The following is a 26,771-nucleotide window of genomic DNA, read 5'->3' on the forward strand; positions in this document are numbered from 1 at the left end:
TCTAACTATATGCTGCGCCCACCTTCTCGTCACGGCCGTCTTGCCTGCTAACCAGTCAAGATGTTGCATCTGTACACTTCACGTCTCTAACTCTCTCTCTTTCTTGCCTTTGTTTGTCTATTGTAGTAGTAGTATTCAGGTTTCGCTCTTGTGTGCCCTCGTTGCTTTGCTCTGGGACATTGAATCCCGTTAATCGTGTGTAGGCGACAAAGCTTACTTTTTTTCTTACCTCCCAAAGGAACTCCACAGAGAAAGCTATATCGGCTTTGCTGAAGTTCCCGAGGTCCACGGGCCTATACATAACACTTTGGTAACAATGCCCGTTTGCATGATTTGCGTATGCGGTTAATTTAATTTGTGTTCCTCTCTCTTTCCAATCACTTCCCCCCGTGCAGAGTAATCAACCAGGACTAGCTCTGGTTAACCTCCCTGCATTACTGTATCTCTTGTTTGTTCGGAGCATGCAGCCATTTGACGTACTCTCGTTTGCTCGTTCGTCCACACATGTGATTACAGTAATCTAGGTGACCTGGAAAGCAGAAACGGCTATCCGAAGGACGAATGCGTGTTCAAAGCTGAAAGATACTTGGTGCTATGGTGCGCAGCGCAGACTAAGAGCAGCTTAGCCATTCTTTTTTAGAGAGTACGAGCGGCTTAACCCGGGGGCAAGCATTTCTCAAACGCCCGGTGTCCACGTTATTTCGCAACTGACACGCCATTAAGTTGCAACTTACCGGTGACTTCCTATAGCTGTGGCTTCTGAACTCTAGCTGTCGTCTGATGTAGCCGTCCCTCATCACCTTTCATTTTTTTCTCTCTCTCTCTCTGCTTGTTTATTCTATTTTTTCTCACAGACACGCGGTACATCCTTTCGTGTCTCCGGCTATCTTTGTGCGTGAGGCAACGGCGGAAATGCCGCAGTGATAAGCAGCCGGCGCGAGCGCCGCATTGCATGCTGCGTGCCTTTTGAAATGGCTCGCTTTCATTGTGCCTTCTTGCTTCCCTCCGCCTCGGTGTTTCTCTGGAGACCTGCTTTGATTCGCGTGCCGCGCGGCCGCCGTTGTTCCAGGCCGTCCCATTCCGGAGCTGGCCGTCGCAGCGCTGCATTCTTTCCACGCTTATCTGGTGACAATTGGCCGCCATCCGTTCCGTCGCGCCGCGGTGGGGCGGCTCTTTTGCATGTATACGCCGGCACGTGCTGTCGTGGCGGCTTCCGTCGTCGCCGACTGTCTGCGTAGCCCCCGGTGATCACCCTGCACCCCCGTCGCCCACGCACTGTACTGGCACGCCGTCCCTGTTTCGCGGGCGCGCAGTATACCGTTCGCTGCAGTGGCTGTCGCTTACGGCCTTGCGTAAGGACGAGGGATGCCCCAGACAGCGCAATTCCAGGGCGGTGTGCTCCATGGTGGGAAGTTCGGGAACGATCTGCCCCATCAGCCCCGGTTAAACGGGCAACTTTAGCGCCGCTTTGATCGGGCGTGCGCGCTTCGCTGTTGAGATGTCCTTCACGTCTGTGAGACGCAGTGTCACTTCGTTGGCGTGGTGCTAGTGCCAGTCGCAGGTAATGGCCATGGTGAAGCATGAATCGGAATCTCACCTTCCCCGTCGGGTGAGCGGCTATGGGATTCCGCCGCTGAACACGAAGCCGCGCGTTTGCCATCCGACATCCGGTCCCAGTGGTGGGGAACGCGGCATAAATTTGTCGCGCTAAAAGTGTACAGCAGGTGATCAGAATTAATACCAGAGCCCCTCCCCCCCCCCCCTTCCCTTCCTCCATTCCCAAAAATACGGCGTGGAACTCTATAAATTGTTGTTGGTGATACTTTTGGTGACTGACTGTTGTTACAATAAATGAACCATTGATTTCCAGTCGGCAAAATGAAACGGAGCGTCTTGGTTTAGGCTTCGTCGCGTTTTCATTTTGTCCTCAAATCGCACTGTCGAGGCAGTGTGTAGCAGAACTGAGCCGCAGCAATTGAAGTTGACTTCGCCAATCGTGATCACCGTCGGGTACTTTCTCGTGCTAATGTCAAGAACGGCATCCTTGACTTGTTTCAACTCGGAGGTCGTGCATAAGGCAGCGACTGCAAGCTTCACTGCACGATGAAACCACGATCGCTGTCTGGGCGTTCGGAAACGACCAGTCGAAGATGCCATCAGCTTGCTCGATTGTCACGCCGGGCGAAGCTGTCTCCATAGTGACACAAAAGTTTTACGACGCGCGGGCAATAACGCCTCCCGCAATACCCCTACCCCCCTCCCTCTTCTGCATTGTTCGGTATTGGCGGGACTTTTTCAGGAACCCTTTTGCGGTGCGTGTGCTCCATCTGGTCATAAATGGATAAATAAGTTGTCTCATGTCCTCGAAGGTTAATTGAAGGGAATGTGCTGCGACCTCTGGTGCCCGGGACCCTGTTGTGCCGAAATCTCAAATGTAGTACATGGCTGAGGCGCCTCTTCCCCCCCCCCCCCCCCCCCCACACACACACACGCTCATTTGTTGTATAGTGTCGAATGTCTAAGCGTACTGTGACTGATGGCTGCTGTTTGCGCAGGCGCTGGTTCCTCCTCCTCCTCCTCCTCTTCGTCTCCTTCGCCGGCGTCCAGCTGCGGAGCGGGCGGTCCCTGGTGGCCCAAGGGCCTGCTGCAGGTTGACTCTCGGAGGCTGGCCACCTGCCCACCCGGCTGGCTCCTGTTCATCGTGCTCGCCGCTGCGCTCCTCCGGATAGCAGGTACGGAAAGCTCCGGATTGCAGGAGCTCAGCCGCAAGTCTCATGAAAATCGAGCTCTGGTAATGTCTTTAGCGGATGACAAGACTCCGTAAACGTGTCGGCGTCCTCTCGCTAAGGGCAGCACGCCGTTACTGCTCTTCCACTTGGCTATAGCGGTGCCTTGCGGAGCGCTCACAGCCGGGATTTGACTGCTGGTGTAATACGCGCGCATGCATTTTGACCACTGTCTTTTATTCGCTTTCTTCTCCTTCTTTATATCCTTTTTATCTCCGACACGTGTTGTTAGTGAGGGGCATGAACTCGGATCCGTTACCACTTGGGATTCGGGAACATGCGGCTCCACCCTGCTCGTGTGTCGGCTGCCTGACTTTGTTCTGACTGTGTACCCTGTTACCTTCTCTGCATAGTGTTTTTCTCCTTGCATAGTATCACCCTATCGTCGCGCGATGCGCAGCTCTTGTCCATAGAAAGCGGGAGGCTGTCTTTCTACGAAAGGGAACAGAACGGTGTTGGGGGGGAAGGACGGCTGCTTCGTGCAGCAGCGCTGGCAGTCTCTCTACGCTACTCCCCGCACCGTCGCGCGCAGTAGTTTTCCAAGGCGCGTCTAGCCCTCCCGCTTTTTCTCCCTACCTTTTCTTCTTGATCCCAAGCGCTAACGGGACGCGCGCGCGAGCACGCAGCCTTGCTGTTCGCGCGTGCGCCGCGGTTGGCCCGTTGTCTCTCTCTCCTCATTGCGCACCGGGACGTGAACGTATGCACGCACGCACGCACGTTTGAGGCAGTGTTGTATTCTCTCTCTCTGCTTCTTCCCCCCATTCGTCCCCTCTTTTTGCCTGCCTTCGAGGAGGGGAGTCGGGCCAAGAACACCTGGTGACCGGCTTTAGCCCCAAGGGGCGTTCTCTACCGCCTCCCTTTTCCTCCCTGCTTGATTTTTTGCTTGCTTGTTTGTTTCTGTCTCGCGCGCGTTAAAGCACAGCTCTCGAGCAACGTGGTAAATCCGCGCTCACGCAAGCACGCGACCAAGTGCTGATATACCACGACTCTGCAGCAGCGCCTTCGCCTCTTCCCACCCTTTTTCCCTCCCCCCCTTCTACCGGCTCCGCATGTTCCTATCTTGCGTTTATGCTCTTCATTGTTATCGTGCTAGTCCTATGCTAGTCGAGCTGTCTTATAGGCGGTGGACGTATAACTAAAGAGAAATAATACAGCACCTGGCAGCAATGGGGCCCCGGGTGCCTTAAGGAACTGCCTAGTGCTCTTTGACAAAAGCACGTCTAGTGCGCTTGGCTTCGAGTGAATCGTTCCAGGCTGCGACCGTCGTTATGGCGGGGCAGCAGCGTGACGGAAGCACGCTGTGTCGTCAGAGCTAGACGTCAGTCTTAGTTCCGAAAGTAGGAAGAATTAAGAGGTCACGCTGTGTCGGCACTCGGCGATGGCCCCGTCGTCACTGCCGTCTAGCCTTACACCCTGTGACTGTGTTGCGCTGTGGCCGCCCCGGCAAGAGCCGTCGCCGACGTGGTGGCATATACGGTGGACGTTGCTGTTCTTCGAGAAAGCGCGGGTCCTTTGTGCGCGCTGACCGAGGCGCGTCTCTCTTGCACTCCTCCCTGTCACGTAGTACCGCATTGCAGTGCCCGCGGCGTCGGCAGCGGTCGTAAATCTTCCTTCGACGCCGGCGGCGGCGCTTTTTGAGATCGTCGCACCTTCGTTGGTCGGTGCCTTTTTTCTTCGCCTCGTCGCAGCGGCAGCTCTCCGCTGTCCCCAAGCTCTCCGGCGTTTCTCCCGCCGTATCTTTCTTTCTGCAGCCCCTCCGTCGTTCCCTGTATTCCTCGGGGCACCCTGCTTCCGTTTTACTCGCCTTTCTTTGCTCCTTTGCGCAGCTAGCTAGCTCTCGGGACATCGCGGCTTATTTATTTTCCTGCGCGCCCGCGGCTTCCTTGTGTGCCGGGTGGTGGTTTCCGGGAATCGGCCCGAGCAGAGAAATACCTTTCCGGGGCCTCCCGAAGGTCGACTTCCTGGTGGCGACCTTGCCTGACGCGTCCCGTGTACCTTTCTTTCTTTTTTTTTCTTTCTCGCGTACGTTTTCTTCGGTTTTCCGCGGCTCCTCAAAAACAGCCGCAAGAAGAGGAGGTCGCCTCGTACTGCTAGTCGCGCGTGTTGCGCGCCGCTGCCTCTCTCTTTTGTTGCGTCTCACTCTGTCTCTTCGGCGTTGTCGCCGTGCGATCGCGGTGTCTACATTCCCGAAATTATCCCTGAAGGTAACCGCTGCTGTACAGAGGCCAACGCGGGAACAGTGATGGCCAGGCTTTCGTTTGTACGCACCAGTAGCAAGTTAGAAATGGATCTGATGCTTGAAGAAGGCGTTGCGCATGCGATACTACCTTGGTAAATTCAAAATGCAGATTATACTGGCGCAAGGGCATAGTCGCTGCAGGTGTTAGGTTTTGTTTTGCTCCCGATTGAATGTTAGTGTTTCGTACTTCGGTAATGTCACTGCATAAAACTCTGGTTTGCATGCCGCCCCCCCCCCCCCCTTTCCCTCCCCTCAGTCCTGCGTAGTAGTCCAGTTGACTCAGGGTATCATGTTCGGGATCATTGTGGCGCAACAAAAATCAGACATCGGAGCATCCAGTGCGCGTTCCCTGTTTCTGAGAGCGGCGAACACCCACGGTTTGGGGAATAGTAACGCGGGCGGCACTCTAGGAGTGGTGCCTCCGTACCGCGCCAGTTCTTTCCTACACCGAGGCTGCTTCTAGGTGGCAGTTTTCTTCTTTTTCTTTTTTTTTTTAATCATTATTTTACTCTCATCGGAAAGTCTTTAGCCGCACGTTCGTTGTGAGAGACGCGGCGGCTGCGCAGTGGCCCTTGAACTACAGCAGGTGAAACATAATAATGGCGAGAAAAGAGGACGTTTGGGGCTGGACCACGGAGAGGGAGGAGTGTTGTGAGTGGCGTTGGAATCGAGCAGGCGGCGCCACGAACGAGGTGTGCTCGCTTTTCCCAGCGATTACAGCACAGCCAGCGCAGGTAGACAAAGCGCGGCGCAGGAGCTGAGTGGCTGTGGTGAGCAGCAGCAGGGTATCAGCGGCGATGTCTTCGTTAGACGCGGTCTTCAATTACCGAGTCGTCGAAACGGAACTTGCCTCTGCCGCCGCGCCGAAGCCCTCCTGCGCGCGAGCAGTGGCTTGTGGTGGCCGAAGTGGGGGCGGTTTCTGAGGCGGGGGGGGGGGGGGGGGGGCAATGGGAGGCGAAGCTGCATTCCTTTCGCGAGCCGTAGCCGTGCGCGTGCGGGTGGTCGCGTTTCTCTCCGCGCGCGCGCGGCGCGGTGTTTGGTTCGAGGCGCTGGCCTCCTCTTCTAAAGAGGTCCGGCTATGCGCCGCGGGTTGCGACCTTTCCTGTCTCGCTTTCGGCCTCTGCGCGGAATCCACTCGCCTCCCACCTTACTGCCCTCCCTCCCAATGGCCCCCGCACGCCATCGTTCTTTGGCGAACCATAGTGTGCTGGAAGAAGAGACCTGCAAAAGAGCAAGCTGGACACAGAATGCCGGCGCTATCAAGGAGAGGGCTGGACGAGGGGCCGATTGGCCACGGTCGCTTCTAATGTGCACGTTTTACGTTTTGCAAACAGACGCGCTGGGGGAGAAAAAAGAGAGAGAGAAAGAAAAGAACGTCTCCGAGAGCGAGAGTCGTGCGTGAGGTTAGGGGAGCGGATGCGCGGGGGGTAGCTGGAGGGTCGCGTGTGCGTCTCGTTCTTCTTTCTCCACTTTCGCGAAACGTCACTCGTGGCGGGTGTTGTTGTAGACCGACGTCTTCATTTCGTGAGGCGGTGAACGACTAGTTCTTTTTTTTTTTTTCTTTTTTTTCGAGCACATCGGTGGCTAACGGACGTGTCTGCGCTCACGCGCGAGGATGACCGCTTCCTTGTTACGGCCCATTTCTTTTTAAGCCTACTGGACGTGAAAGTTTTAATTCTCGTTTCGTTTGAAACGGGTTCTCTTTACCCGCTAAAGCACTCTCCGACTGCGTTGTCGGGTCGTAACATTACTTTAGCAATTTCAGTGCGCTTGGCAGAATTGAATATCCGTGCGTTTCGAAAGACGCGTTTCCAACGTTGCTTGCGAAAGCGGTTGTGCACGCATAGGAGCGATTTCGAAACTGAAAAATACACAGCGTTGATTTGGATTTTTCTTTTCCTCCTCCTCGTTCATAAGAAACTGCGCACGCGTGCACCTCCTCCGTCCGCGTACAGAGCAGCGAGTGCCAGGCAGGTGTCATTGCATGCACTCGACTGCGCTATGGATCCAGAAAGCGTTATCGTTTTTTCCTTGTTTACGTGTTCACACTTCTTTCTCTCCCTCTCTCGGAAATCTTTTGCCCGTGTGGCATCTGGTCCCTCGTTGTAGCCGTGGCACGCGCGTTTTTTTTTTTTTCCTCGGCCCTCGAGCAGGCATATCCGTCGAACGGCGGACCGGCTGCATCCGGGACGACCACTCCGGAGAACGTCGCGCGCGGAAGCGAACGCACAATGCGCGCCAGGTCCGGCCAGCGTGCTGTTTGGCAGGTAGCGCGACAGCAGATAGGAGGAGGCACTGTTTCCGCGGTGCTCGGGACGGCTTCGTTGCGCACCACGTCCGCGCCACCTGGGATCCGCACTGCTGCTGGCGCGCTCACTCGAGAGCACGCCATTGCGCACAGCTGCCGCCGGGGGTCGGTCGCCCCCAGCGCTGCGGAAGCCGCTCGGCGAACCACCGCCTAGGAATGCGAAGGCAGAAAAGACAAACAAACTTGCCTCTGAACTGAAGGACGACACGTACATTGTTGACAGTGTCGACCATCACTGCAGTTTCTTTAGTTTTTTTTAAATAAATTATTTAATAAGTTCATTATAGTTTTACTATTGGCTGTTATAACTGACCTTTACCGCTTGACGTTGTCGTTCCGTTCACCGAACAATCCGCGCCGCCCCTGCCAGGTGCATGCGTGACGCTGAGTATGGGCGAACCAGGCAGTTCACTAGATCGGTAACGGTGAGCAGCAGCGCCATTATTTAAAGAAATCTGGCTAATGGAGCGTTATAGCATAACGTTGCCACTCTTCGTTACCGTTACCACACATTATCCGTACCTGCGTGGCAGGGGCGGTAACGGCAAAGTGGTAACGTAGTGCGTAAATTCTATACGTTGCGGTCCTTCGCAGTGTGCAGGGTCACTGGATACGGTGCCCGGTTGCAGGTTTTGCTCTAAGCAGAGCTCGAAGTTTCGGGGCAACCGTTCTAGCTCTCCTGCTGTCGTTCCTGCTTTTGATAATAGTTGCCAAAACGAGCCGAGCGATTTCTATGTTAGGGTGGTCTGAGGGAATTTACATTGTCTAAGACCACCCTTTCGTGTTTCGACCACCCTTTACGTGGAATGACGGACGCGTGTCGGCCTTCCCTGTGGCTTTCTACACCTGTACGCCGCATCCATTTGCTGAAGAAGATACAGAAACCAAGTCGTTTAAAGCAGGCTCGAGTATTTCGTAAAGAAAGCTTGCCTTTTGCATTACGAAGGGTTACTTGGCAGTAAGAGTGAACCCTTCCGCACGTATTTGACTTTAATGTTTCCGAAAGTTTATTATTCGTATATAGTTACTAATGCCCCCATCTCCTCCACTATTTTCTAAACAATCGCAGAGGCGGGAAAAAAAATAAAGAACAGTTATCTAATTGAATGGCAAGGCTCGTTGTTTCAGGAGTTTATTTGCGCTTGCTGACCTCGACGCAAATCCACTCCTGTTCGACAAGTGGCTTACGCAGCGTTTCGAGAGGCGCTAGCTGCAAGGTCCCCCGACTTCGTTAAACGCGATGCTTGCCGATGCGCGGGGGCTGCTGGTCTACGGATGGTGCCACGTCGTCCAAACTCGGGCGATGCCTCCTCGATTGGTCACCGCGTTGTTCGGATGGCATAATGACGCGCGTTTGTCGCGTATCAGCCGGCACCGCTTGTGTGAACGCGCAGGGCCCCTCTCTGCCCAGAGAGTTCGTTCGCCCCGCGCCGAAAAGCGAGAGGCGCGCACGCTCAAGTCGCGCGATATGTGCCGTGCAGCAGTGTATACAACAAGCTCGGCAGTTGTTGTGAGGAGGGCTCTCCGGCGCCGCCAGCGCTGTCGGCCGGCGACACGGGTGAAGGCTCCCTGCTCGGCTTGGCCGCTCAGCCGTGGCGCCTTGTTTCCCCTTGGCTGGCTGGACCTCTCCTCTGGCCGGACGGTGATTAGGGCCCCCGCGGCTACGGCGAGCGCTGCCCCTTTTTTTTCTTCTTTCGTTCCTCTCCCGTGCGCGGCCCCCGAGCGCGCTCCTGTCTGTGCTACATACGCGTCCTGGCGTGTTGCCGCCGCCAGCGGACGTCTCTCAAGTCGCCCGAGCGCACGCACCGGCGTCTCGGCAGACACACAGCGCGCGGTCTCCGGTCGTGGAGGCCGTCGACGACGGCGTCCGTGGCAGCTGTTCAGGAGCCAGTAATGTGGAGACTAGACGTTCACTGGCCTTGACTTTAGCTGCGAATTGACTGATGCGCTACAGCTGTTGACCAAGTTCATTCTCGTACGCGTGTCTATAGCTCTGCAACCAAGTTTAGCCGCGCCCCAAACCGTTTACGACAAGACCGAGAGACACTGCCTACGGCACGCGGGATGGCTAGAGCATATATACTTCGCTTGATTTCCTGCAGGCAGTTGATTCGAACTCGAGCGACTACGCGCGCACGTTACCAGTACGACGACCTGCGCTGGGGCCGCACTGTATGGCTGAAATGTCGACCGAAGGTACGGCGGAGCGGTCGCCCCCATCGGGATGCGTCCGCGTGTGTCTCCACGTCATCTCTCGTTCGTCAAAAGCGACCCGTGTCGGCCGCTTTAAGCGGTCCCTTATTAAGGGGGCGTGGTTCTTGCAAACACATTCATTGTGCGTCATCGCATCTACCCCCATCCTAGCTGGCTCTCTCTCTCTCTCTCCCCTCGCGGCGGCCGGCACACACAACGCCCTGTCTGTTGGCCCGGTTGACTCCACGTTGCCGGGCCCAGACCGTGCATGCGGTCGCCGCCGCCGCCGCCGCCGCCGCCGCCGCCTATGTTTGTTCCGGCCAAACGCCCCTGCGCAGTGCGCATAACCCGGGCCGCTGAAGAGAATAGAACGCGCCACCCCCGCCGTGTTGCGCGTTTGTTGGCGGCCTCCTCCTTTCTGTCGACTCGCTCGTTCCACTCCGGAACGAGCGAAGGGGAACCCCTTCGCGGAAGCCGTGGGCCACGAAAAGGTGCCGTGTGTTCCCCCAGCGCGGTGGCACGTATAGCGTCCGATTTTAGATATCTCCGCGCGTTCCCTGCAATTAAGATGGCGGGTATTACAAATACGGCTGCAGATTCATGTGTCGGGGAGTGTACAAGGATTGGACTCGGGACGTCGTATTATCTTCGATGATGCCAACCTGCTGACGAAGTCGTCGGCGGCATGCTGTGGACAGTTTCAACCTAACCGTGTACAAGAGCGGCGCGGAACGTTGCGTAGGAGATTGCGCAAAGTTAGCGAGACACGGACGGCGGGTCTAGTATGAAAGCTATTGTCTACATAGGCCGCCTCCTCAGTACTACAATGGACAAGGAAGCGCGCGGACGAACGCTGTTAGAAAATAATAAGAGACGGCGCCGGAGGTTGTATCGGTAGCGAGTGTTGGCGCTCGTTCAGAAGGAAGAGTACGATTGGCGTCCGCCGATGCGTGGCCATCGGGCGTGCAGTGCGCCGAAGGGAGGAGCGTTGGACCGCACTGCTACGGAATTCCTGGTCGCGTGGCCCTCAGCAAGCGCCGCTTCGGCCTCCTTGGGCTTCTAAAGTTCGCTGTTGCGTTCGCGTGAACGGCGTCTGCGCCTGTTCGATTTCGTGAGGTTGTGGAAGGCAGGACAACAGGTTTTATGTCTGTGGCATTGATGAGGAACTCGCGTATGTAGCTAGCAGAATTGGTAGGTTCGCGATTTTGTATAGGGAACCTCTCCGATTAGTGGTCCCGGACGGTCCAGGACTGCCCGATACGTTGCACACGCAACTCTCGTTGGTTGAAAGCACCGCCTCATGTAGTCGGGGACGGATAATCGCAGAGGCCCAGTGTGACCTTACCCAAGTAATCGGTGTAACAGTCGTGACTTATTATTTGCTGCGTCAGACTTTTTCTTGACTTGAACACAAAAGTGCGATCGCCGCGTACCTTCTCACCCGCGTCCTCTCCTTCCACCCCCCTTCTTCTGGGCCTTACTGAAATGCGAGAAAGATCCAGCGTTGTCAGTTGCAGATTCGCACGTGCCCTCGCAATGCTTTAAACGCGTCGAAATCTGCCTGTCTGGATCAAGGTGCTCGTTCGCTCTTTCGTTTTGCTGACGCGGCCGTATACGCACGAGGCCCGGTGCGGCTTTCTTGTCGGGCGGCTGCAGTGCTTTGAGGTCGTATACGAGGGGGAGTTTCGATATCTCGGGTTTCCCCCTTTTCCTTCCGCGAGCCGGTCGCTGGCTGCGTGATGGGCGATCCGAGCCGGGGCACCAAGCGCCAAAGAATAGCGCTCCAGCAGCTAGGCCGGGCGGCGGCGGCAGGCAGTCACGGAGCCGTTGGCGACGTCCGACGTGCGAGGTGACAAATGAAATCTCCCTGCTGCTCGTGCGCTCTTTCTGCTGCCCTCATCTGATTCTTTCTCGTGCCGCCTTCTTAAGGCGCGCTCTTCAGCGGTTTCACGCATCCAGTCTCCCCATTCCCCCCCTCCGGTGTACTCGCGTTTTTTGCGCTTTTCTGCAGCCGTGCGCGTTCTCCCCGTTTTGCTGCTGCTGCTCGGAGCAGGCGGCTTCCGTTTCCGTCCCTGTTTCCGGTTGGAAAGGAAACGAGACAGTCCGTTCGACCTAGCGTCGTGCTCTGGCTTTTTGCGTTTTCGTATTCGTTCCGTCTCCATTTCGTCTGCACAGAAGCTTTCTGGCCCCCTCGGCGTCGTCTGCTCCCCTCGGCGTCGTCTGCTAGTCCCCTAACCCCCCCCCCCCCCTCTACCACCCAACTTACCCCATGTCCTTCTCGCTGCCGCGGCTTGATCCACCCTCGTCTCGCTCCTTTCCCTTAGCAGTCTCTCCCTCGTCGTGTATCGCTTCTCTTCTTCTTTTTCATCTTGTGGTTTGCCTCTGTTTACGCTAACATTATTTCGCTAGTGCGCTGCGTGTCATCTGGCTTGGTCTGTATAGCAGTCGTGGCTGTGTGTTTTTTGTTTCCTCCCTATAGTAGTGTTCCAGCGTTTGTGCGGTGCCGCTCACGAAGGCTTTATAGGCAGGAGTGGGGAGGATTGAATGAAGGTAGAAAGATATACATTCGAAATGTGTGTTCGGTAAAGCAACAAAAATGCAAAATAGCGGGTTGCACCTTTGATATAGCGCCTGTCTTCCCCCGATTGTCGGTGTATAGGACACGTCGCGACTTGGCGAGGCGCGTGGTTTGAACATTTGTTCGTTCGTCTCATCCGCGCGTATAGTGATGCGTTCTTATGCAGCTGGCGTTTGTCGCGTCGGTTATCGCCTCGGGAAATTATAATCAAGTTCACGTGTGTCCTTTTTTTTTTTTAAACTGAGTCTCAGAGGCTGCAAATTCCTCCATCGATATTCGGTTGGAGGAATTGAGTAGCATTGCTGGGAAACGCCTCTGGAGATCACCTCATTGAGCGACTAGTATACGTTGACGGAGACGCTATAAAAAGAAATTGTCAAGGAATTATTGTGGTTGGGATTATAAGATAGCCAGTCTCTGCAATGGCATTGAGAGCCAGGTAGTCTGACCCTTTCTGCTCTCGAGCCGTCGCCATTGTAACACCCCTCCGCGGCGCGTGCGTTGTGTATATACCGTGGCCTTCTGGATTCGGGAGTACGACGTATATGGTATCCTCTGCGCCGCCCGATCACTGAGGCTGTCTATTGACAGTGTCGTTCATACACGCGCTGTACACACACACACACCCTATCTAAATCATTTGCACAGGAGGTGCATAAGAGTTTTTTTTTTTTTTTTTTTTTTGAAACTTGGAAAAAGCACGAATGGTCCGCGGCGGAAACGTCCTGCATGCCATGTTAAGGCACATTGCAAGCATAGAGCGCATACATAGCGAAATATTTGCGCTGTGGCATACTATCCGTGTACCATAAACTTTGTTATTATTATTATTATTATTATTATTATTATTATTATTATTATTATTATTATTATTATATAGTTTATTATATAGTTTATTAGCGATAGACACGCACTTGACTGTATTGTGTGAGCGTCTATACCTAACGGGGCCCGGCTGGAGCGTGGCCTCCAGGTTCCTTCGCCAGATCCGCGAATGTAGTGGCGCGCATTTTCACGGACGCCGGGTTGTCGCGGACGCCGCTCCTTGGGAACCTCGCCGGAATGCATTGCGTGTATAGCCTCGCAGGCGCGACTGTGGCGGCGCGCAAATCGAACGCCCGATGCGAGCCAGGTCGCGAGCCTTGAGAACCAAGGGCGGCTGTAGGCCCTAGGCCCTTGTCTCTCTTCGCGGCGCGGCCGTTTTGTCTCCTCCACGAACGGCCTCGGTTCGTGGATCGGGCCTCTTCGTCGCTCGCAACGCAGCAAAGTCGTCCACGGCGTTACGGGTATGGGGTGGGCTGCTGATCCTCCACACCCCCTCCCCACCCCCGTTTTTCCTAAATTTATTATTTCGTATTTTTAACGACGCACTTGGCCATCCATCACCACCATTGGCCGACGCAGAGTCGTCGGCCACCGGCCAATTCTGTGACGGAAACGCCGATTGACCTCCACGGTGTCTTTCCAACTTTTTTTTATTTTCCCCCGCCTTTGAGCTCCCGTTAGACCACAGCCGTTTTGCCATTCGCCTCCTCTTCGAGTTCTTTTGTTTGCACTGTGAAGAAACGAAGTGGCGTGTGAATATCCTGCCGTTGTGATTTTCGTTGGCCGTTTCAGGACCCCGCGTTTCTGTAATACACGTTTCACACTTGTGCGGTATACGGCGGTCGCGATTGTGGACGTTTAGCTCCGTCGGCTGCTGTTGCTTGTCTAGCGCCATCATCGTCCTGAGGGTGAAGGATTTCTTAGATCTCTTTTCTACCTTACGAAAATATATGTGCTTTCACTTCATTGTCGATTGCGTGAAAGCCGGGTATCGATGTGCTTTCATGTGTTACCCTGTCGTCGTGCGTGATCCGGCGCTAAGCCACGAAGCTGGGTCGCCTGTATATGTAAGGGAGCTTTCAAAATGGCGCGTGGCGAGAAACTGACGTCCTCTGTTGGCAACATGCGCCTGTGAAAACGCGCGCGCACACACACGGACTTTTGGCGGTGGGATTTACCATGCTTAATGCGCGGCTACACACGATTACGGGGGTCGTGGCCGCAAATGCGTGTATACCGACCGGGGGAAAAAAACACTCCGTGGCCGCACGCACAGCTGGTCATTACGGTCTCATTCGTCGTAATGTTCCCTCTCCGATGGCGGCAGATGGCATGCACCGTAATCACAGCCGTTTATGCTCTCTGCGTTTTGTCCGGCAGCATGTTTTCTTGTGATCGCTTCCTGGCATTCGCTGCATGCGGTTTTCCTTGCGCAGCGGGCGGTACGAAAGTATGTAACCTGCAAGTTAGTTCACTATTAGACAACCGCGGTCGTGTAACAAGACACGGCTACGCTCGGTGGTGTGTCGGACGTTCTTGAAGAGCGCTTCGGATTGGTCCGCCGAGTGCCGGATATCCAAGGTCGACTCTCGGACACTTCTAGCAACAACGCATTGAGGACGATGTCGAGATACAAACGGAAGCCAGCGTGCGCGGAGCCGTACTATGCAGTGCAATGCGAAGACGATTTAGCCACGCGGAAGTCGCTACACGTAATGGCACACGGCGCCGTCAGCTTTGCCTCCCTTGTTTTCGTTAGCCCCGGATTGCAGCCTTCGGCTTGTGGGCAGATCCTTGCCGTCGTTTCACGCGTTTATACCGGTGCCTCGGGCGGCGCGACGCTGCTCGCGCATGCACGCGCGCTCGCGTGCTTCCTCCTGGGTTTTCCTTTCTTGCACCGGTCCCTTGCCTCCTCCCCGAGAGAGAGAGAAGACCATCTGCCGAGGCGGCGTGCGCCATGTGCTGCTGCATTGCCGTGCGCCAAGTTGCGTGGCGCGTGCCGCGTCTCGGATATGGAGGGGGGCCCCCGCTCGCACCCCTCAGAAACGAACCCCCCGCCACCCCCTCCTTTTTTGCCGTACCACCCCGAGGCCCCGTTCCTTTGCTTTCTTCGGGATCCGTTTTGTGCTCCGGCGCTCTCCCTTCCTCTCAGTTCACCACTGTGGCCCGCTTTGGACACGACGTCGGCTCTAGCACTTCTTTATTTTTTTCTTCCTCCGAGTTTTCTTAATTTTTTTCTTACTAACATTTGGTTAATACTTTGCTGTCCTGGTGCTCTAGGGCTTTTTCTTTATCCCAAGTTTTCCTTGTATACGCGTATGCTTCTTTCGATTTCCGTATTGGTTCCCCTGCGATTTGGGCGGAGACCTTTAGCACCGATATTGCGCCAGCAAGTCTTGTTTCCTTGGGCGACCAACTCGCTGGAAGTTCGAGTGCCCCGCCTGTGAAGCCCCGATATCGCACGCACGCTTTATTCAGCTACATGGCGCTTGTCCAGTGTAGCTTCTTTTTCAGTCATTCTTGTCGTCGTGTTAACGACGACAAGAATGTCATTTTTTCATGTCATTTTTTCGTCGTGTTAACGAAGTAATTATACTTGCGCATAAATACCAAAAGTCAGCGTTTTGGCCTGCTGCCTTTTATTATTATTTTTTTTTCAGTTGCTGCTGCCTAGGTAAGCTACGTAATCAGCCGGACCTAGACCGAGCTCACCGATTTTGGTCTGCCGACTGTTGGCGACAGCGTCTTCCTTCCTTTAAACCGTTGGCCACAGCGTTTTCCGCCCTGTAAACTGCTGTCGCCAGCAGTCGGCAGACCAAAATCGGTGTCGTGTCGGCCTAGTGTGAATGAGCCTTTAGAGAGGAAAGAGCGCGCACAGGTACTGGCGGAAAAAACGATTCGTGGCAGTCTGTCCATTCGGCATGAATTGGCCTCGCGAGGTTTGCGGTAGCGATTTTCTTCTATCCACAGTTCGGCGCGTGTCCGCCTCCGTATAGCTCGGCCAGCCACAACTGCTCGGCAGGGCGAAAAAGAAAAAAAAAAAAAAAAAGCAGGCAGTGACGTCCGCGTCACAATGGGCTCGCGGGGCACCGTGCCTGACGCGTTCCTGCTTTATTTTATAGCCCGTGAAATGCGCTCGTGCTGCGCGCGCTGTTTGCTCGCCGGCGGCCTCTCCCCTCCCGAGTAGCGCGTGATGTACGGCCCTACTTACGGCCTGAGCCCCCGTTGTGTCGCGATGTAGTGGCGGCGGTGCACCTCGCCAATGCTCAATCCGATCGCGCTTTCTTCAACCCCTGTCTCCCTGACGTCGTGTAGCAAACATGACCGGAGTTTATGGACGGAGCAGGACCTCCTCGCTATTGCACCCTGGGTGCGCATTTTTATAGGCGGAAGACGATCGGCGGGTTGACTGTGTGCGCCTTCCCGGTTCGTTGTGCTTCCCCCCTTTCTTTTCTTTCGCTATAGCACTTCGCGCTGCTTTCTTTTGGCAGCGTTTCCCACTTCGTTTGCGTACATGCTAGAGGCCTTTGCTGTGCTCGACGTTTATCCTCGTTCCGCCCTCCCCGCTCTTATTTTGTGAACGGGCAACACGTGTCACTTGGGAACAGGTTGCCGACACGCACTGTGTGACGCGCGGCTTCCGACGTTTCAAAAAAGGCGCGTCGTTGTCAATGTTTACGATCGGGGGGGTCTTCCCCACCATTGCCGTTTCGCAAGCGAAACCGACGTTCCCTGCGCCGCGGCTTTCAGCTGACGCGTGCAGTGCGTGTTTGTTCTGTGTGGCTCGCGGTCTTGTTCCTCGGGGGCCTCTTATCGCCAGTTTGCCCTCGCGTCACACACACGCGCGCGCGCGCCTCTGTGTGTGTGCGTGCGTGCGTGCGCGCAAAGCTCGGTGGCGGTCACGGTTTTTCTTCGATCCCCATTTTCGGGCCGTGCTGCTTGGAGTCGCGTGTTGGCGGTGCCCGTTCGGTCGCGGAGGCTACTTAGCTATGCACCCCTTTTCTTTGCAACCCTACTATACGGTTGCTTTGCTTCTTTTTTCGGGGCGGCGCGCGCCTTTTCCGCAGTCGTGCCCTCGCTGACTTTGGGCCCCGTCGCGGCGTCGTCGCGTGCACCGTGCCGCCTTGTGGCGCTGCTTCCCCCTCCTTCCCTGGAAGCTATTTGCCTAACGACCTCGTCCCTGAATGTCGATGCGTGTGACTGATTCGACGCGGCCTTTCGATGCGTATCTCGTGACGGAGCCGCGCGGCAAGTGCGGCCTCTGCAGCTCAGGTGTGCGTTGCGTGCGTGTTTGTTTGGTTGGCCCTTTCCGTATTGCGTATCGGAACTCCGCTTATCCTGCGCGCTGGGGGACAGCCGCTGACGTGAACGTCCACGAATGACATTGTCGTTCAAGGTGGGTGCCATCGAGCAGGGGGTCGCGCGTGCGTTGCATTGTTGATTTTTTTCTTTTCTCCCTCCTCTTTCTCGTCTTATGACGATGGCGTCATTCCAGGACAGTCTTTATTATCAGCACTGACATCAGGTGATATTCGGTGAAAAAGAGGGAAGGTCGCGCTACCCGTGGCACTCCTGTAGTGGCGCAATACGTTTAACGAATTATTGGTGTGGGCGCGTTGGAGTGAACGGTGATAAGACCTGTCGGCCTTAGCTCTGTTGCTTGGCAAACGAACAACCTGGTGCAGTGGCGCGGAGAGGCGTGCGCGCTCGTGTTTGGAATTTTAGAATAGACGGCGAGACCAGCGTTTCTGTGGCATCTTTTCTGTCTGTCATACTGTGGAGCCTTCAGTGGTGATCTTTTTATTATGTCACCTTCGCGAAGAAGGAGTAGTGAAGAACGACAGACATGTGCGACCTTTGATGAATCTTAGCCAAAATTCTAGCGAAGCAGACAGACTTCTAGACAAACGGCCATGACGCTTGGAGCATTTGGTTGGAGCCATGGAGCATTTTTCTAGCAAATGAGCGTTTCCAGTTTCTGGAACTTTTATTCGAAGCCCTCGTGTACTGTTCTCAGCGCGTCCCCGCGCGGAGCCACATCTGTAGCGCCGCCGACATTGAACGCTCGACAAATTAACATTCCTGAACTTCATATTTTCACCCGTTGGTTCTAAGCGTAGATGGTCTCCCATATACACGCGCAAACTTTCTTGCAGAAATAAATCGTGAGCCACTTTCTTACGATATCAATCATAATTCACCGCTCGAAAGAGCGTTTTAAAGGCTGCGACGTCCCTTTGCAAACTTACCTACAACGCCTACATCTTCGAAATTTCTCTACCGGGTCGCTTTCAAAATGCACTTTATTCATACCGAACTTCGTATCGATATGACTGATAGTTCTGAAACGGTTCACTCTATGTAGAGTTTCAAGGGGCAAATAACATGAATTTGGTGACTTCCCAACGCACCTAATTACCCCGCACACCCCTGACTTCGCCCACACATCATTCCTGGCGATGCCCAACACTCCTGCGAATTTCATTGGGTAGCTTCAATGTTTCCTGCGATGAACTTTCTTAGACATTCAGAGTGGACCATCCCCACCGCACGACCAGCTACGCTGTACAAAAGAATAAATTACTACGTCTGAAGTTTTTGATTTGCTGTTTAACTAGTTCCCGTCGTGGTGGCGGCGCTGATCGTGAGGCAAGAAGCGAAATGCGTGTTGCCCCTTGACAGCCTTTACTTGGACTTTTGAGGCAGTGTGAAACGGCCTCGTGTGTCACAGTGGGCTCCTAGACGCCTGTGAAGAAGCCCGGGAGCGGCTGCTACCTATGAAGCGACTGCTACGTATGAAGTTTGGACGTTTATGTGCCGACCTGCGCTGTGTACCATTGCACCAGAGACTCTAGTGGCATTGCTTTTTCGCTGCACTTTCGTTCGCGTCTGTAGTATGACTTCTCGGACACTTGCATCGGCAGCGTGGGTGTCGTGTTCCCTTGTCTGTCGGGCCTAGCAAAGCTCGCACGTGTCGTGACCCCCCCCCCCCCCCCCCTTCGTGTAGGTCACGCGAGGCAGGAATCGCTTCCTCGCCGTTGAAACAGGAACCCGACGCCTGCCAGCGTCCCGAACCGGTGTCGGCGGCAGCGGTCCATTTGCGTCTCCTTGTCTGTGCGACGTGTGCTTTACGTCTATCTACGGTATGCTTAACAGCATCGGGACAATTCAAAGGGGAAGTCGGGTTTTTTCAATGCCCGCGCACTTCCGAACGGCAAACAGACGCGCGCTGCAAGAGATTGTGGGCTGCGGGATTCGCAAACGACAGTCTAAATGGATTCCTAACGAGGAGTGATTGCTCCCGTTTCTTGCCCGGCTTCCTTGCCTTTTTGCGCTAACTGCGTGCGTGCGCCGTGGCTGCACGAAGGTGACGACGGTTCAAGGCCAAGCTGTTCCCTCCTCTCTTTTTGCAGTCCTTTCCCGGTTTTGAAGCCGCGGCGCGGTAGGCAAGCCCCGAGCTCTCCCTCCCCGTTTGAGGGCCGCGGCAAGCTGCATGCAGCCCCGGGTTCGCGTTTCTTACTTTTTTTTTTTTTTTTGCCTTTTCGTGGCGGGGTGTCATCGTCGTCTGCTTCCTTTACGCGCCCTCTCTCCCCATCTTCTCCCTCGTATGCCTCGTTCGTGCTCACTCCGGTGTCGGACGCGGTCCAGCTTCTTGCAGTTTTCTTGCTCCCCCCCCCCCCCCCCCCCCGTTTCGTCGTTTTTGGTGTGCCAAGGCGAAGAAAAATGAAGCTAGCCGAGTGGAAAGTCAAAGAAAGAAGAAAAGGGGGAGGGGGGAGAGGGCGGTGGAGATCCAAGCAGGCGACCGATTGTCGCCTCGTCGCGCGTTCAAGTGTCGTCGTCGTCTGCTGCTGCTGCTGTCGCCGCGCAGCACCTGGCGAATGTGTGTTCTTTGGTGCGTAGTTTCTTCGCCTTTATTGCCGCTTGCTTTTCTCGCTCCCCCTGTTCCCCGCCTCCTGCTTAGCCGCCGATCGCTGCTGTCTGGCCCTTTCTCTGGAGCCGCTCCTTTTGTGAACCCGTGCGCGTGCGACGGCCGCCTTCCTTTCGGGTCCTTTTGCAGGCTACTCGAAAACGGCGCAGTTTGTTTTTTCGTTTCTATTTGAAGCGGAAGCGAAGAACTGACTGTTACGGAGTCGCCAGGTACCCTCCTCCCGTTCTACCTCCCCCCCCCCCTCTTTCGTCGTGTTTTCTGCGGCCAATCACGTGTTGGCGAGTTGGCTGTTCGGACAGCGAGTTGCGTCCTGCAGGGATCTCGCGTGAACCTTACCTCGGTAGTGCATTACTTTCTTCTTTTAAACACTCGGTGTGCACCATTCGATGAGGCTACGTTCGCATCCTACTTCGATAGATCTCGGTAACTTTGGATCCTTACGATTGCAACTTTCCTCACTTTGGCGGAACGCCTTCCTGCACAACCTGACCGTTGTCACCAATAGACAGTCAGTTTTTGCCAAGAGAACTCAGTTCGCTTGCCCTAGTTCGACAAAAGGCACGTTAAGATTGCGTGGTAGCGAAAGTTGCGTCTGCGGCCCCATAATGTCCTCCTCACTTTGCCGTTCGCCGCTACTTCGCATTGGGACGAGTAGCAATTAACCGCAGTACCGTTTGTAGTTGCTTATGCCATCCTCCTAGAACTTACGCATCTGCGTCAGACGTTGTCCGCGAATGCTATTTCGGTCTTGTGTAGGACGGTTGCGACCGCGTTTTTAACGCCATCGTTCCCGAAACCGCAGGCCAGTCAGTATTCGCGGGGAATCGGTAGAGAACTCGACGGGCGATAATCGCGAGTGATCTATAGAGACCTTTTTCCTCGTCAAAAGAAGCGGCGGCAGCGTCGTGCATATTACGGGAGTTGCGGCGCTTCGAAAAATCCGTATCGCGCAATCTCAATTGTATCGTTTCTTCAGAGCCGCGAGCTCTCTTTGGGGCAGCCTCGCGCCTTTGGCCAAGATTAACCGACACGCTTGCGTTCTCCGCGTCTCGGGCTAATACTGCTTCGGAGGGTGAAAAAAAAGAAAGAAAAAAAGAAGCTGAAGAAAGAGGGAGGGGGTGCGCAGAAATTGAGAATAAAGACCGCGTGGCAGAGAGAGGGAGAGGCGGTGCGTTGAGTGGTGCCGTCCTCATCGGTGCGTGCCCTGTGCTCGCCAGATGTTTCCCGGCTGTTTTGGCGAAGGGCGCGCGCGCGCGCGCCTGGCGCGCGCCGGTCTTCGCCTTTTCCGAGGCCGCGCTTCTCTTACTTCTTCTTCTTTCCTTTTTCTTCATCTGGCGTTCAACTGCGTGTCGCCTTTTTCGTGCGCTTGCGTTATTTTACTTCTCTGCCGGTCGGCCCGTTTCTGCACGGACTCTCTTCTTTTCTCCGCCTCACTGGCTTTTGAAAACTGCGCGGCTGCTGCTGCTGCTGAGGGGGAGGAGTGGTGCTCCGGAGCGAGGGAAAAAGGAAGTCCCTTCCTTCTCGCCCACCCCCTCCCCCACCTCGGCAGTGACAGGTGGACGGTCGCCCAAGGACCCCGACAAGAAATGGCTCTCTCTCTCTCTCTCTTGGTTCTTCGTCGGTCGCCTCTCGATGGCAGCCAATTTCGAGCACTTCTTTTGTTCCAACTGCGGCCAATTAGCGGGGAAATTGATTTGCAGCCAGAGAGAAGCGGGCGACATTAACACAAGCCGGCGGTGTGTACAGGCTTCCCGCGAGAGCCTGCTGTATTTTTGCATCGCTGCTTATTTGTGTTCATCGAGTTTAGTGGACACGAGTGGCTCGCGTACGCGAGGTGGCGTACCCTAGAAATAGCGTCTTTTTTTTTACGCATGGCCGCGATATCACTTTCGGCTAGCGATTTCCGAGAGTCCTTTTTATTCGAGGCGCGCCCATTTCTCAGTGCAGTAGTTTTACTTTGTTGTACAGCAAAACAAAATAATGTGACGTTGATCTTACTGGTTAATGGCGTACCATTGCTGAGGTGTTATCATAAGCCGTGCAAAACCGTGGCTGCACGTTCGTTAGCTTGTATGCGTGTTCTTTTCTCCTATCCGTCTCTTTGTCCATGCGGTCATACTCGAATGCGTGTATAAAAACTATGTGTTGATAGTCGGTGTCGGTACGCTGCCGCTCGGTCATTCTAAGGAGATACGATTGTGGTATCCAAGAACCTACGCACGCGAAATATTAATTATGCAAATGGTAGTGGGTCTGTATACAATGTGACCTAATTTGATTAGCTTAGTTTTTGTGAACAAAGTATGCAATATAGTTCGAGTATATCGTACAAGTTCTGCTAAAACACCCTAATGATGCTCGTTACCGGCAGTTACGGAGACCCGGTGTTCGTGATAAGCATTTTACGAACCTTAGCGAGTAATGTGGCTTAGTAATGTTCGCGTAAGTAGAGGTGGCTGTGGCATAACGCCGCGAGTTGCGCGAGCGCACCAGGGGGCAACAAGTTCACTGCGTGAAAGCACGGCCTCTTTCTCGGCTGTTTTCACGAGACCACTGTGCGGCTGACGACAGGCTACTACTGGCGCACCAACAGCCAGTTGAAGTGTTCGGTCACCCTTGTTTTTCTTCGCTTCGCTGCCGGGGAGGTGGGGGGAAGGGGGGGTGCGCCTTCCCTCCCCGCCCTTCTTGTGGTCGGTCACCGCGTGCCTTCCCAAGACCCGTCCGAGAGGGGTGGAAAAGCGCCCTTCTAACGTAGGAGGGACCCCCGGGCAGGGCGCGTGGCCGCACTTTGGCGTCGCAGCAGCAGCTGTGCCTGGCTGATTGACTCTGTTCTCGCGGACGACGCGTGGCACGCGTCCGGCCGGCCGTCTGGCTCGTGGCTTTCCTATCCTCCCCCCCCCCCCCCCCGCCCATGCCTTTTGCCTCGGAGACGGCGGGGGTGTGCTGCCCCCGGGCGTCCTTCCTCTTTAAAGAGCCCCCCGCCGCCGCACAAGGGCCCAGCTGTCGGCTGTGGGGGAATGTCCGGACGGACTGTGCCAGGCCGCTCGCGCTCCTTCGTGGTCTGCCGAGCACGCGCGTCCTCTGCCGCTGCTGTCCAGGTGTTCGCCAGTAGTCGGTGGACGACAGACGCTGGCTTCGCTCTCTCCTCCCTCGATTTTGCTAAGTCCTGCTCTTCTTCTGCCGGTGCAGGGCTTTTTTTTTTTTTTTGTATGTCTTGCCGTGGCACATAGGCCAGATGACTATAGTGGACCACGCGGGTGGTGCCCTTGCGCAATACCCCGGACCAATCTCTCCGTGGCTTTTTATTGATTTCGCGTTGGGCAGAAGTGGTCTCCAGTGTGGGGCTTTTTGTGGCGCGAAGTAAAACAAGCGTTGTCATAAGTGCGCCTTTCGCGCACTGCGCATGTGTATGAACAACCTGAGCGTTGCCATAACAGGGGTACATGGATGGATCAGGTCGGCGACCTGATCCAACCTTGTGCTTTCGAGCAACTGTTTGCCTTGCTTCAACCTACAGAGGAACCGCTGTATTTGGTCTGGTTTTTCACTGTCGCTACAACGTGGCCAAATGCTTGATTTTTGTCGACTTCCTCAACAGTCGACACGTGTGTGTGGTTCAAGTCTTCGCGTTCTATCATTGACCCCCCCCATTGGGTCACTCAGTAAATTAACTGTAACGTGGCAAAAACGAAAAATCAACGCTGTACGAACAGGCTTTTAAGCGTGAACTGGCTGCTTAAAGTGGCAAAGGGCAAAGGTGTCGGCACCTAACTCACGGCTTAAAGCAGCGTCAAAGGCCGTCTAGTGTAGCATACCGTTAAGCTGTTGCAACGAGAGGCGTTGGTTGCAATGACCAAATATGAATAATTGGCTAAGGAAGTAAAGCCGGTTTTTTTTACCTGCTTTGATTATTGACGCTCCAACAGGCTGCGCCAGTGGCACATTGGTAGCAAAGTCCGAGCGCTCAAAGGACCAGCGCCTTGCGAGGCAACACAGTGGTGGCGTGGCGCACGATGCAGAAATAAATGAACAACGAAGACAGTAATAAGAGAGAAATCAAGTACGCCAAGTTGGAAAATAAAACGAAACACTGGCGGTCGGGTAGTTCCAGCGAGGGGAAGCGCCACTTCGCGATGTGACAATCAGCGCGAAGCCCTTGGTCACGAGGAAGTCGATCGGTACGATGAGTTGTAAAACCATTGCGCGGCATCCGCGCGAGTTACATTGTCGAGAGGGTGTAGGCACTGGGGTGTTTATCGCCTGACAGCAGTATACGCGGGAGGCTTGGCTTTCGCCGATCACGTCTTCGCAGTTGCGGACAAAACGTCGTTTTCTCCCAACGTTTTCCACCTTCTTTTACGAGGTCGTGCCATTGCAGTGCATTCTGACGAACCTTTTCATTTAATCCAGGATAGTGTAGGCTTCGCGTTTCTTTGTCGACGCCTGAGCCAGCCTGCAGGCTCTGGCACTTGGCAGAACGTCGCCGCGCTGGTGGCGGTCACGGTCCGGTGCCGGGCCTCTCTCTCGCCCCCCCCCCCCCCCTCCTCCCCCGTCTCCCTTTTGTTAGCCCTCCTCCGCCGGATCTCAGCGCGACCGGCGGACACGCCGAGCCGGGCAAAACGTGGCGTGCTCTGAACGAGAAATAATAGAGAGAGGTGGCACTCATAAAAGGGTGCTCGACATGCTGGAAAGCGCCGTCCAATGGCGCCGCGGCTGCTGCTGCCCTCTGTGCAGCGAATTCTTGCGCGAAAGCGAACTTCAGGTTGTCAGCTTCCGTCTGGGACAGTAGTTTCTTTTAGCTCTGCGGCGTTGCCCTACCAGCCGCACGGATAGTACTATATGCATTCTGGTGCCTTTCGCCTCCTACATTTGCCGGCCGGAAAGATTTTACTGTGCAGGTGCTTTTCCAGTTGGGCGGCCGCGACAGCATTTTGTGGTCGCGCTGGACGCGGACTGCTGTTGGAGGCCTCCGCTCTGCTGTTTCTCGTTTTATCGCCAAATAAACTGGGATCGAATTCTACAGGGAAGTTTCTCCACCCTTGTCAATATTTTACTACTTTCGGACTTCGCCAAACTATGCATTCGCTGGCAACTCCGACAATTTTCGTATACCTAGATCTGCGTCGTCATGTTCATTCGGAGCGTTTGTCAGGGGTCCTGCATTTGTGCGTGCTCAGCACTAGTCTTCTGTCTTTTTTTTTTTTTTTGCGTTGTTCAGATAGGAGTGACATTCGTTATTTCGGTGCATATCGAACGAAGGCCCCGCGCGGTATGCAGGACGCCTCTGTCGCAGGCGTGTTCGGTTGACCAGTGTCTGGCGCAGCTGAACGGAGAAGCCGTGCTGCTGTGACTTTTTTTTTTTTTTTTTTTCTTTTCCTGTGGACGCCGATGGTTTGGGCGTTTTCACCGCCGCTGGCAGCAGCGTCGGTGGACGGCCTACGCAACCCTCGCCACGTCTCGGTCGGCTGGCCGGTCGGCGTGGCTGTTCGCTTAAGGGCCGCGAGAAGGGAAACTCGGGGGCGAGGAGGGGACCGTCCCGGTGTACGCGTCCCGGTGTTACGTGCGCGTTCAACAAGCCGTTGAGGGCGGCAGCGGAGGGAGAAAGTGGCAAACACACGAGGGAAGGCCGCGTCCCAGCTCGGGCACTGTCCGGTGTTGGGTCTGTGGTGAACAAGCAGTGGGGCGAGGAGGGGTTGTCGCGGCTTCCCCCGTCGTGTCCACGGTCGTCGCTCGCCCTGTGCGACACCCTGTGCACTCGTTAATGGTCATAATGAGGTGGGCTTTGAGAAAAAAGCGGGAAGGGGCCCTGGCGCTCGGCTTTTCGCCCTATCTGTTGGCACGTTGCCCGGGTCCCGTCCTTCTCTGTGCAATACAGTTCGAGACCGGAAGTTTGGGTGAATGAGCTCGTGGTCGTGCTAAATAGACCTCTCCCCCCCCGCCCCCCCTTTCTTTTTTCCTTTTTTCGAAAACAAATCTTCAGACGAAAGAAAAGTGTCAATCCATTTGTTTGGCTACCCAGATAGCAAGAGGTGTCGTGATGTTTTCCAAATTTGCATTCTGCTTCTTTGGTTGGCATGCCCATAAGCACGCTCTAATGTGTACCTGATAGTCCTTGTCACTCGTGGCACCTGATTATACTACATAAATTAGAATGAAATGCTGCGTTAATTTTTCTAAAAATACTTCAGGACTATGAGAGGTTCATGAAAGTCGTCAAGGTTATTTTCATTTTATAGTTGCCTGAAATCAAGTGGTTGTGAATTGGATCCACACGAGTAGGTTCGGATCTGGTTGCTTAAAATTTTGCTGTCACAAAGTCATGTGCTTGCATATCTGCATTTGCTTTCAGACAGCAAAGTAATTTTTTTTTTTAACTTGGCCTTCTTTCATTTTGTTTCTGCTGCAGATGGTTGTTCATCACGGTCGACGCCCAAGCCACGGCCTCCGCAGTCAACGGTGCGGCCTAACATTACATTCCAGACATACACATGCCCTGAGACGTATGCCAAGTGGTACTGCCTCAATGGAGCCACCTGCTTCTCCATCAAGATTGGAGAGTCCATCCTCTACAATTGCGAGTGAGTGCCAATCAGTGCTAACGGGGCATACTTCTATATTTTTGCATCTATTATTGGGGAACATTTTACTATGTATGGTGTCTCTGGGGTTAAAATTTTAGCAGTGTGGTTCTTTCTTTTCTACACCAACATGCCTGACTGCCTTTTGTCATACTTAGTTGCTTGTGTCTGTTCTAAGAAATTCCTTTCTATTATCATATATTATAGAGCAGCCAATCTTGCAAGAGAGTGTAAATATTTTATGTGTTTTTTACTTTAGGGGTTATGTAAAGAAATTTAAACATTACTCACTGCACCTCTTATTCGCCAATGCCTATTGTGTGATGCCTGCATGCA

At 54.6% G+C, this 26,771-nt stretch overlaps 1 protein-coding gene across 15 annotated transcripts in view; it reads left to right on the forward strand.

The window, feature by feature from the left end:
• The window catches only part of LOC119437638 (protein spitz-like), a 190,847-nt gene that overhangs the window by 96,160 nt on the left and 67,916 nt on the right, over window positions 1-26,771 (forward strand). For 4 of the 15 annotated variants that reach the window (XM_049660083.1, XM_049660087.1, XM_049660088.1 and 1 more), the window contains one exon: window positions 2,556-2,732. The exons of 4 other annotated variants lie outside the window; for them this stretch is intronic. In XM_049660083.1, coding sequence (XP_049516040.1) covers window positions 2,556-2,732 — 177 coding nt within the window. Of the gene's footprint in view, window positions 1-2,555; window positions 2,733-26,263; window positions 26,436-26,771 lie in introns of all 15 variants that reach the window. 7 more of the 15 variants (XM_049660084.1, XM_049660089.1, XM_049660078.1 and 4 more) reach the window with 3 other exon arrangements.

Source organism: Dermacentor silvarum, chromosome 1 (genome assembly GCF_013339745.2).
Source record: "Dermacentor silvarum isolate Dsil-2018 chromosome 1, BIME_Dsil_1.4, whole genome shotgun sequence".
NCBI classification, from domain to species: Eukaryota; Metazoa; Arthropoda; class Arachnida; order Ixodida; family Ixodidae; genus Dermacentor; species Dermacentor silvarum.